At 32.0% G+C, this 16086-nt stretch overlaps 2 protein-coding genes and 1 non-coding gene across 5 annotated transcripts; 1 reads left to right on the top strand and 2 right to left on the bottom strand.

Moving 5' to 3' along the window:
- The first annotated feature begins 818 nt into the window (after positions 1-818).
- LOC25492683 (long chain acyl-CoA synthetase 2) lies at positions 819-6436 on the top strand. The gene is made up of 19 exons (XM_013600875.3): positions 819-1159; positions 1441-1504; positions 2357-2446; positions 2533-2589; positions 2729-2777; positions 2859-2935; positions 3095-3131; positions 3231-3325; positions 3453-3617; positions 3839-3949; positions 4044-4131; positions 4289-4355; positions 4443-4518; positions 4599-4716; positions 4904-5149; positions 5330-5469; positions 5605-5787; positions 5882-6001; positions 6158-6436. Exons 1-19 carry the CDS (start codon positions 1011-1013, stop codon positions 6203-6205), a joined length of 1980 nt encoding a protein of 659 aa, XP_013456329.1. The 5' UTR covers positions 819-1010; the 3' UTR covers positions 6206-6436.
- TRNAI-AAU (transfer RNA isoleucine (anticodon AAU)) lies at positions 1289-1362 on the bottom strand. The gene has a single exon. It is a non-coding gene; the product is annotated as a tRNA-Ile (tRNA).
- Positions 6437-6737: 301 nt separating the features above from the next.
- Positions 6738-12788, bottom strand: LOC11414899 (cold-regulated 413 plasma membrane protein 1). 3 transcript variants are annotated; one of them, XM_024782082.2, is made up of 4 exons: positions 12501-12788; positions 7664-7771; positions 7506-7576; positions 6738-7222 (listed from the first exon to the last, which is right to left on the bottom strand). In XM_024782082.2, the coding sequence occupies exons 1-4, from the start codon at positions 12662-12664 to the stop codon at positions 6969-6971; spliced, it is 597 nt and encodes a 198-aa protein (XP_024637850.2). In that variant the 5' UTR covers positions 12665-12788; the 3' UTR covers positions 6738-6968. The 3 variants fall into 3 exon arrangements, with proteins under 3 accessions (XP_024637850.2, XP_003606858.3, XP_003606859.3); XM_003606810.4 differs by lacking the exon at positions 12501-12788 and adding an exon at positions 8938-9198; XM_003606811.4 differs by lacking the exons at positions 6738-7222; positions 7506-7576; positions 7664-7771 and adding exons at positions 10277-10756; positions 11206-11276; positions 11364-11471 and having other exon boundaries at positions 12501-12784.
- Positions 12789-16086: the final 3298 nt, after the last annotated feature.

Here is a 16086-nt window from a genome sequence, read left to right as displayed (position 1 = left end):
GTGTCTAAACGACATTTTTTAAGGATTTCTAATAAAGAAATTATTCTTTAAAAAAGTCAAAAAATTTAATTTTCAATGCATTAATTGCATAAGCTTTAATAAAAACTTACTATTTAAAGTTATTAAACAATGTCTTAAGAGTACCCATTAATATTTTCCAAAACAGAAATATTTTCATTTTATTGAAATAAATAAATGAATGATATGATTGTTATTGTGTTCACTTTATTTCAATATTTGAATGAGTTTATTTTATTGTAAAAGAAAAAACTCATGGTTCTTACTGGGCCAAAACAAAAAACAATTTTAGGTCTATTTTTATCTAATTTACAATTTTGGCCTCCCCATTTTTAGATAATTGTGGATTTTTGAAGAAATTCATTGGAAATAAAAGACAATTACAAGTTTCTAAATCATTAATTTAACTAAATATTTTACTTATTATTTATTTGTTGATCCAACAACACTTAAATGAGTAGTTTAGATTGTTTCATTCTTGATTTGAAGTTTTGAGTTAAATTTAACTAAAAAATACAACGCAAATAAAACTTTTGAAGAAGAGATGTAGTTGCGCGTAAAGAATACATGATTTATAATAGATCGTTATAAATACACCCTTATGAATTTGTTTCTTGATTTGTCCATGTGATGGGATATACAAAGTTATGTAAGCTTGTTTCAAAAATAAAATAAAACATAAAGGTACGTAAGGTTCACCAAACTTCCCCAGCCAAAATAAATGCATAATGTGAATGGCTTACTCAAAACAGGCAAAGTCACAAAACAACAGAAAAGAGGTTAATAATAAAAACAGGTCTGAGAAAAATAGTTATATTCATTTCCAAAACGTAATGTTGGAATTTAATGCTTTAATTCACCTCAACCAACTCTGCCAACACCATCCCTTGTTAAATTCACTAATATATCTATCTACTACTTCCCCCACAGAGATAGACTTTAAGGTAACAAAAAACCTCATTTGTTGTTCATCATAGCTGGGAATCACAACAATGGTGGATGTATACACAGTGAAAGTGGAAGAAGCAAGACCAGCAAGTCATGAAAAACCATCAGCAGGTCCTGTGTATAGATGCATCTATGCTAAAGATGGTTTGTTGGAGTTACCTTCTCATTTTCAATCTCCATGGGATTTTTTCAGGTTTTTTCTTTCTCATAAAATACAAAATTAGCATGCAAAGTTTCATGATCTATATTGTGTACTTCAAAAAAGCTCCAGTGAAATCCGTTTTCTATAAAGAACAAAATATGTAAAAAAAATGATAAAAAGTGGCCCATGCAGGTTTCGAACCTGCGACCTTCGCGTTATTAGCACGACGCTCTAACCAACTGAGCTAATGGGCCATTTGATAATCTTTCGATTAGTCTTGATATTATTCGGTGCACATCTGAGAACTTTGATTTTGATGGTTCTTTGTGCAGGGACTCTGCAGCAAGGTGCCCTAGCAAACCAATGCTGGGCAGGCGTCAAAAAACGGATTCAAAGGTAACTTTCATTCATGTTTTTTTTTTTTTTTTATGTGTATAATTTATTACTAAATTACTTAGATTAGAGTAGTTTTTTTTGTTTTATTATGTTTTTTTTTTAATATATAAAAAGATTAGAGTAGCTTTAGCTCAGCTATTGTTGTTTAGTAGTGTATTAAATTTGCTTATTTTGTGTTATGTTCCAACATTTCATTTACTTAATGTTTTAGGTAAACAATGACACCAAAAAATAGTAAATTAATTTATTTTGTGATCAAATTGTCAATTAATTAATTAATTATACCTTTTTGTGAAATAATAACTAATGGATCTATTAATTAATGGACTTATATATATTGTGATAATACATATTTGTTTGTATCAAAATAGGTTTATAAGTAGGGACACATAATATTACAATATAATAGAAGAGTAATTTTTGACCAAAAAAAAAAAAGAAGAGTAATTGAAAATTGTGTTGATTATGTTTCTTGATTCAATATTTTTTTTTACACAAGCAAGCTCAAGGCATTTGATTGCCAGTAATAGAAGAAATACAATCAAAGAAAGCAAAGTAAAGTAGTGCAAGTAGTACTCTAGCTAGTGACTAACATTTGTTTTTGGACAGATTTTACTGTTGTGTTACATTTGATGGATATATATTTTTTTGAAAGAACATTTGTTGGATATATTGAATAGGCACATGCTGATTGCTGACATATTAATTATTCTAATTGATTAACACATTAATAATGGACCCATATAGAATTTATGACAAATAGCCCCTCATACCCCCCACCCCACCACCACCACCAAAATCAGTTTTGTGTTGAATTAGATAAATTATGAGAGAATTCAATTGAATTTTCAGGCTGGTACCTATGAATGGGTCACATATGAAGAGGCTTATGATGCTGCCGTCCGAATTGGTTCCGCCATGAGGAGCCGTGGTGTCAATCCTGTAACTGTTCTTCCTATATTTACAGACTATACTATGTATTATAAAATTTATGTAGTTAATCTAACTGGTGTTTCTTGTATCACAAGGGTGACCGTTGTGGCATATATGGATCCAATTGTCCTGAATGGATAATTGCAATGGAGGTATGTCACTTTATCTTTGTAGGGAAAATTACAATTAAGCAACTGTTTAGTATGTTAAACATGTTATAATATGATATGATTTGCCTTATTAAGTATTGCAATAGCACTTTGCTGAATCATTGAAATTTGGTGTTTGCAGGCTTGTAACAGCTATGCAGTAACATATGCCCCATTATATGACACCCTAGGTTTGTGTTTTCGTACCTTCACCTTGTGAATTTAAGAACTTAAGAGTTTGGTAAGTGTCTCATGTATTTATGCATAAACAGGACCTAATGCTGTGGAGTTTATCATAAATCATGCTGAAGTTTCTATAGCCTTTGTGCAGCAAAGCAAAATTCCTTCTGTAAGTTTCATTCTATTTCTTGGAGCACAATCTTTTACATTCTGGTTCTTCATTATTGTTTCCTTGGAGCACAAAATTCCTTCTATAATTAGCTTACCATTTTAGACATCTTTCAGCATCTTTTGTTTAATTGTTATTTTTCCTTTTTTGTTTCCACAGATTTTGTCATGTCTTGAGCGGTGTACAAATCTTAAAAGTAGGACTAACCTTTCTATGTTCTTTTGTTACTAAGGTTCTTTTATTCCATCTTGTAAATGGTAACTAACCAATTAACTTCTGTAACTTAATGGATTAGCTATTGTGAGTTTTGGGAATGTTTCAACCACACAAAAGAAAGAAGTTGAGGAACTTGGTGCATCCTGCTTCTCATGGGAAGAGTTTCTTCAGTTGGTAGGAACTCTAATTTTCAGTTGGTTATTGATGTTAATACTTTATAATTGACAAGACGGACCATTGTGATCAAATAGGCGATTTTTCTATTTTGATTTAATTTTTTCTTGTATCTGAATTTCTCCAGGGAAGTCTGGATTTGGATCTACCATTGAAAAATAAGACTAACATCTGCACAATCATGTACACAAGTGGAACTACTGGTGAACCAAAAGGTGTCGTTATTAAGAACGAAGCTTTCATGTCTGAAGTGTTGTCCGTTGACCAAATGCTTTCTCTAACAGACAAAGGGGTAAGATATTTCATTTCCTCTATGATTCACTTGTTTCATCTAATAATACTTTTACAAGTCCTTCATTAATTATTTCATTTGTTTTTCTTTATCTATAAGTGTGTGAATCACGCCAAGCGACGATAATCTTTATGTTTCAATTTCTATTATAGAAGTTTCTCTATACATCTAACATGTCATTCTCAATGTTGACACCAATACATGTTATGTACTACTTGTAGGCAACCGAAGACGACGTGTACTTCTCTTTTCTTCCTCTTGCTCATGTATATGACCAGATAATGGTGACCTATTCGATCTTCAAGGGCGCCTCAATTGGGTTTTGGCAAGGCGTAAGCTTTCGATTCAGATTCATTCTTAATAGTAATTCCTGGCTCAATCTCTAAAAGTATTTTCTTCATGGAATTTTTGTGTTGATTCTTCCAGGATATTAGATTCTTAATGGAAGATATTCAAGCACTGAAACCAACTATTTTTTGTGGCGTTCCTCGAGTTTACGATCGTGTTTACGCTGGTAAGGCTATAATGCTTCTTGTGCTGATGCCTACTGCTATAATCTTGTTGTATATACCTTATTTAATAATGTCCTAAGCATTGAATTTATCCTAAATCTGATTGTGTGACTACATTGTCATATGAAAATTGACTATAAGCTTAACTTGCACTTGAAGGTATCAATAACAAAATTTCATCAGAAGGATCAATAAAAAAGGCGTTGTTTCAGTATGCATATAACTAGTATGTTTTGCCATTGAACTCTCTTCTGTGACACTTACCTTTATAATTTCTATCGAATTGTTTAACTAATCTAGAATGCTTCGACAGCAAGTTGGGATATCTAAATAATGGTCTTCCACAAGACAAAGCAGCGCCTTTCTTTGATAGGCTTGTGTTTGACAAGGTACTCCACTTTATAACTGTGATTTCGACTTTTAGTTCATAAATTTTGTTTGAAACTTGAAATGCTGACTTTACTGATAGATAAAACAAACATTGGGTGGACGAGTTCGAATGTTGTTATCAGGGGCTGCTCCTTTGTCTAGGCACGTAGAAGAGTTTCTGAGGGTCACTTTTGGATCTCCATTGGCACAAGGATATGGTATACTATAGTATTTGAATCTTTGGTTAAAAATAGAGGTGGATTGTTTTATATCAATGTGATGAAAACACTCAACACAGAACAACTGTTGTAGCGTGATGATTTGATTTCACTTTTTTATTCTCGAGGAGTGTATTCCATTGAAGTGCTTACATGGTAATCCATTATTATCATTTTGGTGCTACAGGTCTCACTGAAAGTTGTTCGGGGTGTTTCAGTGCAATATCTAATGTGTTTTCTATGATGGGAACGGTTGGAGTTCCCATGACAGCCATTGAAGCAAGGCTTGAATCCGTGCCAGAGATGGGATATGATGCACTCTCCAGTCAACCGCGTGGAGAAATTTGCCTGAGAGGGAACACCTTGTTCTCCGGTTACCACAAGCGTCAAGATCTTACTGAAGAGGTTATGGTTGATGGTTGGTTTCATACAGGTAAGTCCTCATGCTGTCTTAGTAGATGTTTGAATTAACGGTGGGTCTGTCATGACCTTATAACTTTCCGCCTTTTTGTTTTCCCTCTAATAAACGCCGCATTAGAATCATAGATTGTTAAAGTTTGTAGTTTGCCTATAAATATTGTGTGTTTTAGAAGGCTTTGAAAAATCATTACAGGTGACATTGGAGAATGGCTGCCAAATGGAGCCATGAAAATTATCGACAGAAAAAAGAACATCTTCAAATTGTCTCAAGGAGAATATGTTGCTGTTGAGAATATCGAAAACAAGTACTTGCAGTGCCCTCTTATAGCTTCGGTATGTTTCTGCTTTATTAATCATATAATATATTGTTTGATTTCAAGTTTTTTATGAGAAAAGTTTAAGTAAGATTTAAGAATGGTCAAATTCACGCAATTCCATTAATGTATGAAGTTTTTATTTTGCGCGCAGATTTGGGTGTATGGAAATAGTTTTGAATCTTTCTTGGTGGCAGTTGTGATCCCTGAAAGACAGGCCCTTGAGGATTGGGCAGCGAAGCATGAATTGTCTGATGATTTTAAATCTTTATGTGGAAATCCAAAGGCAAGAAAATATATTTTGGATGAGCTCAACATCACTGGTCAGAAACATCAAGTATGTAAATACAATGTCCACCATGTGCTTAATTTCTGATGTTATGCTACCTTTTTATCTTAGTGATTACATTTGACATGATTGATTTTCTCAGCTTAGAGGTTTTGAGCTGGTAAAAGCAGTTCATCTGGAACCAGTTCCCTTTGATGTGGAGAGAGATCTAATAACTCCAACATTCAAATTGAAGAGACCACAGTTGCTAAAGCACTATAAGGTTTGTCCCTTATTCTCTGGTCAATATTGTATAGCTACTAACTTTCTATTTCATCATAGTTCAAATTTATCTTCATTTTTTGCTACTAGCTAATTATATAAATTGTTACTCATGTACACAAATTAATAAAATGTTTTTCGTTGCCAACAATTTCAGGATTGTATTGATCAACTATACAAGGAAGCAAAGGGAGCAATGGTGTGAGTCAGGTGGCATGCAGGAATTCTATAAATTATACTGATTTCTGGCAGTTTTTCAGAATCCATTTTAATTTGTATCAAGTGAAGTGAAAAAGCTATAAGCAAAACATGCAGTGTATTATAGGAACTGCATAAAATGCTCATTCAGTCATTCCTAAAAGATTACAAAATAAGATTATCTGAAAAAATTGAAAAGCTATATATTTGTGGACCTTGCAACTACTGTTTTTTTTTACTTCTTTTGTTCTTGTGAAGTTATTTTTGCCATGAGAATATATATGACAGAGTGTGGTACTACAGAACCAAAACTTAATTGCTTGAGCCTACGCTTGATAAAAATTCTTTGATTTTATTAGGAATACAAGGAAGAGAAATGGAAACTAATTGTCTTAAGTTAGAAGTTCGGTAGAAATTAAAATTTTAAATTGATCTAGATTGTAGTACATTTACTAGAAACAAAATGTTGAATAATGCGCAACAGCAGAAAATACAAGGATCAACACGAATCATCTATATTGCGCGAACACACAAGAAGCTATGAAGATACTAGGTCAATCCTCTTCATCATTCTTACTTTCATAACATTTAATGAAGCCAAAAAGTGTCTCAATAAGACTTGATTCCATATTTTTACACATGCAAACTAAATAACAAATGTGATACATCAAACAATGACCGAGTATTTGACATCAACATCTAACAAATGAATGATTACAGAACACAACAGATTTCATTCACACTTAACAATCAAATTCAATCACCGGCACCTAAAAAAGTATGGTGAGGAGTGCCCAGATGGGGTAGACTAACAGAAGAATTATGCCAATGGAATTTGATACGCCATTTGCTCTAGTGAAGGAGTTTCTGAAACCACCAGATGCACGAATATGCTCTTGTAGCAAATAACATGCAATGACAAGGCACACAATTACTCCAACAAGGTCGTTTCTAAAGGTGCTTGCAACTAGATCAGGAGATACAACAATCAAAAGTATCAAAGCACCCGGCAACTCCAACCAATCTGCAGAAACAATCATGAAGGGTTGTTAAGTGTATAGAATATTTCCTCGCACACATTTTTTTTTTTTATGAAGAATGAATTGAATCAACAGTGGATGAATCTAGTGGATCGTGGCAGCAAGGTCACTCTACCACTTACAATACTATGTCACTCGTCTGATAATATTTCCTTGTACTTGGTTTTAGTACATAACCAACGGGTGTTATATGGCGCAAGGGCAATGTAAGTGCAAATTATTCTGAGAAGGACTATACAGTTAAGTTCAAGTAAAAGTGTAACATACCCGGGAAATGCTTTGGAATAAAAAGCCTTAAAACAACAGCAACTAAAGCAATCCATTTTCCAATCTCTCCTCTGCGTAGTCATGCAAATAAGTAGAATAATATTAGACAAAAATGAAGGTACAAATTTGATAACATCAAAGCGTGAAAGATAAATCACCTGAATACAGCGAAAACAAAAGAAGGCAAGCTGAAGAAAATGTATGGAATGAGTAGTGATGTAAGAATGTTTGTCTTCCAGTTTGTGCGATCCAAAACCAACAAATATCTGCAGAGAACATATTAACATAATCAGTGAAGTCATAGAAGGACTATAGTTTTCATTCATTTTTAGTTTCTTACACAACAAAACATGATGAAACTTTGACACTGGTTAGTAAAATTACAATATCATTTTATTATATTTTTCTTTTAAATACAAAAATGACACTATTTTTAATTTATTTCATTCATTCTCATACAACAACACAAAATAAAAGACAAGTCAGTTATCCTAGAATCACTTGATTGAAAATCTACCTTTCAACGCTAGGGGCATAGGTTCGTTACTCTTGCACACCGGAAAAAGACAGTACTCTTACTGCCGTTGTCAATTCAGTACATTACTTTTTTTACAGTGATAACTTCTTCTTTTTGGGACAAAGATGGTGATGACAACAATTCAAGACTAACTAATAAAAAAACAACATGATAACTACCAACTTTGTCATGAGAATAAGCTGGCTCTCCTACCCTACCATTAATATTAATATCTTGCTGTCAAGAAATGGATCTTCTCCACATACTAAGATCTATTGTCCATTTGTTTCTTTTAAAGAAAAATATATACTATAGGAGTATATACTTTTTCTATGATATCAATGATGTGAAGGTGGAACTTGTTTTTGTATTTTATACATATTCGGACGAACTTCAAATTACCAACACCATATTTTATTTATCTCCTCACCAGACTAACAATAATTTGTTCCTTTTCAAATTTAATCTGACTTAATCTACAAAAAGATTATTGAAAAAAAATCCAAAAAAACACCAAGTACTTCAAATTTCTCAATAATAAAATGAAAATTTCTAAGGTAAGACAGACAGAAGAGAAAACAATTTGATCAAAGTCTGAAATAAAAGTTTAGAAGCAAAAACAAATATCTTAAACATTTTAACTGAGTGAGACATGAACTTGAACACACAAACAACAACCTTAAACATACCTAAGATGTTGGACAAGCAAATAACACAATCCATATATAACATCAATTGACAAAATAAACTCATATACATAGTTTCGAAAAATGAAAGAATTCATACACACTTGAATAAAATTAAAATTGCAAATGATGATAAATTAATAGATAGAGTCTATGAAGCACAGACAGAAGTACGTATAATTCAATGTAATTATATGTGTCGGTATCGGATAGAGTTAAAGGAACGTACATAGCAGCAACAGCAGCAAAGAATCCGAAGAAAGAAGCTCCAAAGCCGCCTACACCAGCTAATTTGATGGCATGATTAGCGAGTTTACTAGCAGCTTCACTCAGGTCTTTGAAATCTGAGTTCATAATCTGAACTGCTTCTTCTTGAAAATTCATTCTGTTCCACATTTTCTACTGATCAAGAAAAACAAAATAAACAACGATGAAATATCTAGGACTGTGCAGTGTATGAGCTGGTATATTGATTGCTTCCGTTGCAATTTATGTTATAATTTTCAATGTATTATTGTATAAGTCCTGGTTGACCCATGGAAAACTATCTTTTATTTTAATATTTAAATTAAATTATTGATTAAAAAGATAATAAAAATTATTTATAATATATTAAATCCTATAAGAAAATTAATAATATTAAGCATTTTCTTAAATCAGATTGAGTATCCGTAGCAAAAATTGATCTTACTTATGTAACAAAAAAATTGATTTAAATGCTATAAAATTAATTTTGATTCATTTTAAAAAACAAATCAATGCTGATTAAAATTGAATTGAGTAAAAAGTAACTAAGCATATATTTTAGAAAATATAAGTTTAAAACTGTCTTCTTAAAAAAGAGTTTAAAATTGTCAGAAGAAAAGGCTAAAATTAATTTCAAAGACAAATTTAGTACTAATTAATATGTGAAAAAACACTAAAATATATTAAAATTAATTTTATGGACTTTTATAAGCTATTTTATGGTTCCCTCAAAAAATTATAAGCTATTTTGACTAATTGAATTAGTGATATGATTCACAATTTTTACCAAAATATGTTTTTCTTTTTTTTTGCTATTAGCTAATTAAATAAATTGTTACTGATTTCTGGCAGTTTTTCAGAATCCATTTTAACTTGTATCAAGTGAAGTGAAAAAACTATAAGCAAAACATGCAGTATATTATAGGAACTGCATAATATGCTCCTTCAGTCATTCCTAAAAGATTACAAAATAAGATTATCTGAAAAAATTGAAAAGCTATATATTTTGTGGACCTTGCAACTACTGTTTTTTTTTACTTCTTTTGTTCTTGTGAAGTTATTTTTGCCCTAATTGTTTGTTCTGTCATCTGATTCATAATTTTAGCCATGAGAATACGACAGATTGTGGTACTGCAGTGCAGAACAAAAACTTCATTGTATTTTCACGGCTCTCTTGAGCCTATGCCTGTTAATATTGCTTTGATTCTATTAGGAATTCAAGGAAGAGAAATGGAAACTAATTATCTTAAGTTAGAAGTTCCGCAGAAAATACAAGGATCGATGCGAATCATCTACATCGCGCGAATACACAAGAAGCTATGAAGATACTATGTCAATCCCCTTCATCATTCTTATTTCATAACATTCAATGAAGCCAAAAAGTGTCTCAATGAGACTTGATTCCATATTTTTACACATGCAAATGAAATAACAAAGGTGATACATCAAACAATGACAGAGTATTTGACATCAACATCCAAAGAATGAATGATTACAGAACACACCAGGTTTAATTCACACTTAACAATCAAATTCAAACGCCGGCGCCTAAAAAAAGTAGGTGAGAAGTGCCCAGACGGGGTAGACTAATAGAAGAATTATGCCAACGGAATTTGATACGCCATTTGCTTTAGTGAAGGAGTTTCTGAAACCACCAGATGCACGAATATGCTCTTGTAGCAAATAACATGCAATGACAAGGCACACGATTATTCCAACTAGGTCGTTTCTAAAGGTGCTTGCAACTAGATCAGGAGATACAACAATCAAGAGTATCAAAGCACCCGGCAACTCCAACCAATCTGCAGAAACAATCAGAAAGAGTAATTATGTATATTCAATATTTCCTCGTGCGTTTTTTTATAAAGGACGAACTGAACCAACAACGGATGAATCTTAGTGGATCGTGACAACAAGGTCACTCTGTCACTTGCATACTCTGCCGAGTATCTAAGTGGATCGTGACAACAAGGTCACCGTGTTACTTACTTACTCTGCTGTGTATATGCTTAGTTTTAGTACATACTAGCATATAGGACTGCCTAACACGAATGTGAGAAACAAAGGGTGTTAAGCGGCGCAATGCAAGTGAATATTTCTTTATTAATAGTGTGACAATCAAACATTAGAGTTTAATTAGTATGCACATTCAGTGCAAAAAAGTTTTCCACATGCATTTAGGTGCTAATATAACTTTTAATAGACTATGAAACGGATTATACTGTTAAGTTTAAGTAAAAGTGTAACATACCAGGGAAATGCTTTGGAATAAAAAGCCTTAAAACAACAGCAACTAAAGCAATCCATTTTCCAATCTCTCCTCTGCGTAGTCATGCAAATAAGTAGAATAATATTAGACAAAAATGAAGGTACAAATTTGATAACATCAAAGCGTGAAAGTTAAATCACCTGAGGACATAGAAAACAAAAGAAGGCAAGCTGAAGAAAATGTATGGAATGAGTAGTGATGTAAGAATGTTTGTCTTCCAGTTTGTGCGATCCAAAACCAACAAATAACTGCAGACAACATGTTAACATAATCAGTCACAGTAAAAACACCGCGACAAGTTATCTTACTAGTTGAAAATCTACCCTTCAGCTTTAGTGGCCTAGGTTCGATACTCTTATACACCGGAAAAAAACATCGTGACAAATGTATTATTCGAAGATATAAGTCATAAAACAGTGGCAATTCAACACGGTTTTTTACAGTGATAAATTAACCTTTTTGTTGGGACAAAGACAAAGACAAAGACAGTGACAAGAATTCAAGACTAACCACTAAAAAAACAACATGATAACAACCGACTTCGTCATGAGAATAAGCTGGCTCTCCTACCCTACCATTAATATTAATATCTTGTCAAGAAATGGATCTTCTCCACATACTAAGATCTATTGTCGACTTGTTTCTTTTAAAGGAAATATATACTATAGTCTATAGGAGTAAATACTTTTTCTATGATATCAAAGAGGAAATATACTTTAGACATGCCAGAGATGTGATATAACTTAATATATATTTTAAATTATTAAACTTGTGCCGCATGAAGGTTGAACGTATGTCAACTCCAGATTACTATGCCCATACTTTATTTACCTTCCGACCAAAATAACTTGTTTTATTTTTTTAAAAATTAATATAACTTAATCTACAAAAAGATTACTAAAAAATATCCACAAAAACACCAAGTACTTCAAATTTCTCAATAATAAAGGGAAAATTTCTAAGGAAAGACAGACAGACGAGAAAACAATTTGATCAATGTATGAAACAAAGGTTTAGAAGCAAAAACAAAATATCCTAAACATTTTAACTGAGAGACATGGACTTTAACACACAAACAACAACCTTAAACATACCTACGATGTTGGACATATATAACATCAATTTACAAAAATATAGTTGTAAAAAATGAAAGAATTAATACAGACATGAATAAAATGGTAAATGATGATAAATTAATAGATAGAGCCTATGAAGCACGACTCAGGACACGATGTAATTATATATGTCGGTGTCGGATAGAGTTAAAGGTAACGTACATAGCAGCAACAGCAGCAAAGAATCCAAAGAAAGAACCTCCCCAGCCTATACCAGCGAATTTGATGGCATGATTAGCGAGTCTGCTAGCAACTTCACTCAGGTCTTTGAAATCTGAGTTCATAACCTGAACTGCTTCTTCTTGAAAATTCATTTTGTTCCACATTTTCTATTGATCAAGAAAGAACAAAATAAATAAATGATGAAATTGAAATATCTAGCGGGAGGACTCAAAAACTATAGGACTGTGTAGTGGATGAGCTGGTTAATTGATTCGTTACGTTGCAATTTATGTTATTTTCAATGTATTGTATAAGTCCTGGTTGACCCAATGAAAACGATGTTTTATTTTCATAATTTAAAGTAAATTAAATTGTTGATTAAAAAGATAATAAAAATGATTTATAATATGAAATAAAGTAAAAAAATTGAATTAAATAAAAAGTAATATAATACATATTTTAGAAAATATAAGTTTAAAATTGTCAAAAGAAAAAGCTAAAATTTAGTACTAATACAGTAATAATGCAAACAATTAAACTGTGCAAAAATACTAAAATTATATTTTATGGACTTTTTATAAGCTATTTTATGGACTTTAAATTACTTAAAGCAGCATGTCGGCCATGAAAAGCATATAACTAGTTTTTTGTTTTGTTCGAATCATCATTGAATTAGACACCACGTGGAGGTTTATGGATCGGCAAGTAATAGATGTGGTCATGTGGATGTGCTGGCGTGTGAGCCATGTCGGCTGGTTTAATTATCCATATATTATTTTTTGGGAAGAGAATTCCTACAAGCAAGAAAACTCATAATCTATTCTCCATATTTCTTATATGTAGGAACCCAAAAATAAATCATATTTGTCCACCTACGTGGATAGATTTAAGAGGGCATTTATTTATCTACAAGACTAAGTTCAAAAGAGAAGCTTAGTTTTCAAGTGAATGATATTTTTTTTTTTGAATTGACGAAATAACTATTGAAAGTATATACATAAATGGAGAGTTCTCAAGTTTAAACTTTGATTACAACATTCGATTAACAATTTTGATATTTTACTAGTTGAATTAGAATTTGTAGATAATAGTTTTGTTGTTATTACTCTCTCAAAGAAAAAGTATTGTGGTTATTACTTCTTCGGTTTTGCTAAATCTCCATGCTCTCTATTGTATTTGATTTGGTTTGCTTGTTCATGGACAATATGGAAGGAAAGAAATGACATGTTATTTTGTAACAAATAAAAAACTCCGACTCAGCTATTGGAGAATGTTAAACTTCTATCATTTTGATGGTTTAAAGCTAAATTTGTATCATTTCATTATAGCTTTGTGTCATTTCATTATAGCTTTCATATGTGGTGCAAAAATCCATTTTTATATGCGGGTATTGGCTAATTTGTTTTGCTTTTTGTTGAACATTTGGTGTAAATTTCAGATGTCTTTTGTGGTACACTTGTGCCGTGAAGATAGTCCGACATTAATAGCAATATATCATTTTAATTTCTTAAAAAAAATGGTTTAGACTATTCCTACATATCTCATCTCATGAGATGTTTTCTAATTTGGAAAGGATTTTTTGATAAATTGATAACGAAATTAATGATTTATGATGGGCAATAAGGATGGTAATAGGAAAATCTATTGAGAAGCTTGAAAGAGTCTTTACAAAAGAGATAGTAATATTGGTTTCAAAAACTTCTCATATTTTAATGTCAGCTCTTCTTGTAAAACAGAGGATGGAGACTTATCAGTTTTTATTTTGAGGATACTTTGTGTAATGATACGAGTTCAAAAGGTGCAACCCAATTATCCTTTGATTTTGCCGAAACTTTTGCCCGTTACCTCAAAGACCATATATTATCCCAAACTTGGTGTTTGAGTTGCAAAACCTATATACTTATCTCAAGTTAGCATCAATCATAGATGACTCTTTAGCTTCCATAACTTCTATGAGGTGTCTGTCTTTTCCCAATTACATGATTTGTAGCATCAGAGATTCAAAACACCCATGACCTTGTCTATTAAGAAAAAAAGTGAATTAGAATGAATCAAATCAAAATTACAAAGCCTTCTTCAAACCATGAACAACTCACTCTAAAACCTCTAGAATATTCTCAAATGAGAAGATAAAGACTCCAATAAGTATAATATTTTTAGACATCTAGACTTACACTTTTAATTAAAATTAAAATTTTATAAAAATAAATATACGCATTAGCATAACAAAAAAGCAGACAGACGGATATAAAGTATTACGCTAATGTGTGTGTGTGTTTATTTCATAAAAAAATACCGTTTATAATTTTTAAACTTTAGCGCAATAAAAAGAGCGGAAAAACAGGCATGTAAGTGTCCAGTTTTACAATTCAAAACAGAAGCGCCCTCAACTAACCAAGAAGCAGCAACACTAACACCAACCGACATACTCTTATTGAAATTAACCTTAAGACAATAAATTGGCTAAAAAACGGCCATAAATTGTCTAAAAATAATGAGAACAACTACAAGGATCAAACATTCTCCAAACTCTTGAATCCCAAAAATAGAGTGCCACGAAAAATTGTATTTGAGAGATTGAGATGCTACATGAGCGGTCAACTGAGTATCGAGTGACAAGCCCAACCTTCATACTAACTTTCATAAGGACAATAATACCTTCAATTGCTATTAAGAATAGAAAAGGTGGCATAGGGTCGCCTTGTCGAAGACCTTTCTCAAATTTCAACTCATTGGTTGGACTTCCGTTAACTGGAACAGAAGTTGAAGGTGTAGTAACACATTCCATGATCCATTTTCGCCAAAGGATAGAGAAATTCATTTTTATCATCACTATTTAAAGATATTTCCAATTCACCAAATCAAAAGCTTTCTCAAAACCAACTTTGAATAACAACATCTCCTTTTTTTAACTTTTGGGCATGACTAACTCATTAGCTATAAGAATACCGTCCAAGTTTTGTCTTCCATGGATGAAAGCTCACTGAGAATCAAAAATTAAAATTCCTATAACTTTCCTTAACCTGTTAGACAAGACTTTTGATAAGACTTTGTACATGCTGCCTGATATATAGAACGACCTAAAATCCGCAAGCCGCTGAGGACTTTCAACTTTAGAAATAAGAGCTATAAAATAATCCTTGTGATGGAATTCTTACATAATCTTATAAAATAATCCTTGAAGTCAACCCCAAATTCATCGATGAGAGCGAAATTAACACCGTCTGCTTAACCTCCTCATGGTTGAAAGGTCTAATTAAATCTCCACCTTGATGAAAATTCAAAGAATTAAAAGTGAGATTATCGATACCCGAACGATTTGTAGAACCTAACTGAAAATGGGAAGCAAAATTATTGAAAATTGCTTCACATATGTCTTCCACCCCTCCTCTACTTGTTCGCCGTTAGCAGAAAGAGAAACAATAACATTCGAACGGTCCCTCAAAAAAAAAAAAAAAACATTCGAACGGTCCAAATTAACTTATGATTTGTTTATATTTTATTTGTTAAGTTTGATTTAATTATTTTGATTTAAAATTTAAAATGAGTATTAATTCAATTATTGGATTATGCTTTTTTTGACATA

This window comes from Medicago truncatula, chromosome 4 (assembly GCF_003473485.1).
Source record: "Medicago truncatula cultivar Jemalong A17 chromosome 4, MtrunA17r5.0-ANR, whole genome shotgun sequence".
Lineage (NCBI taxonomy): Eukaryota > Viridiplantae > Streptophyta > Magnoliopsida > Fabales > Fabaceae > Medicago > Medicago truncatula.
This window is presented reverse-complemented; position numbering and strand designations above follow the sequence as displayed.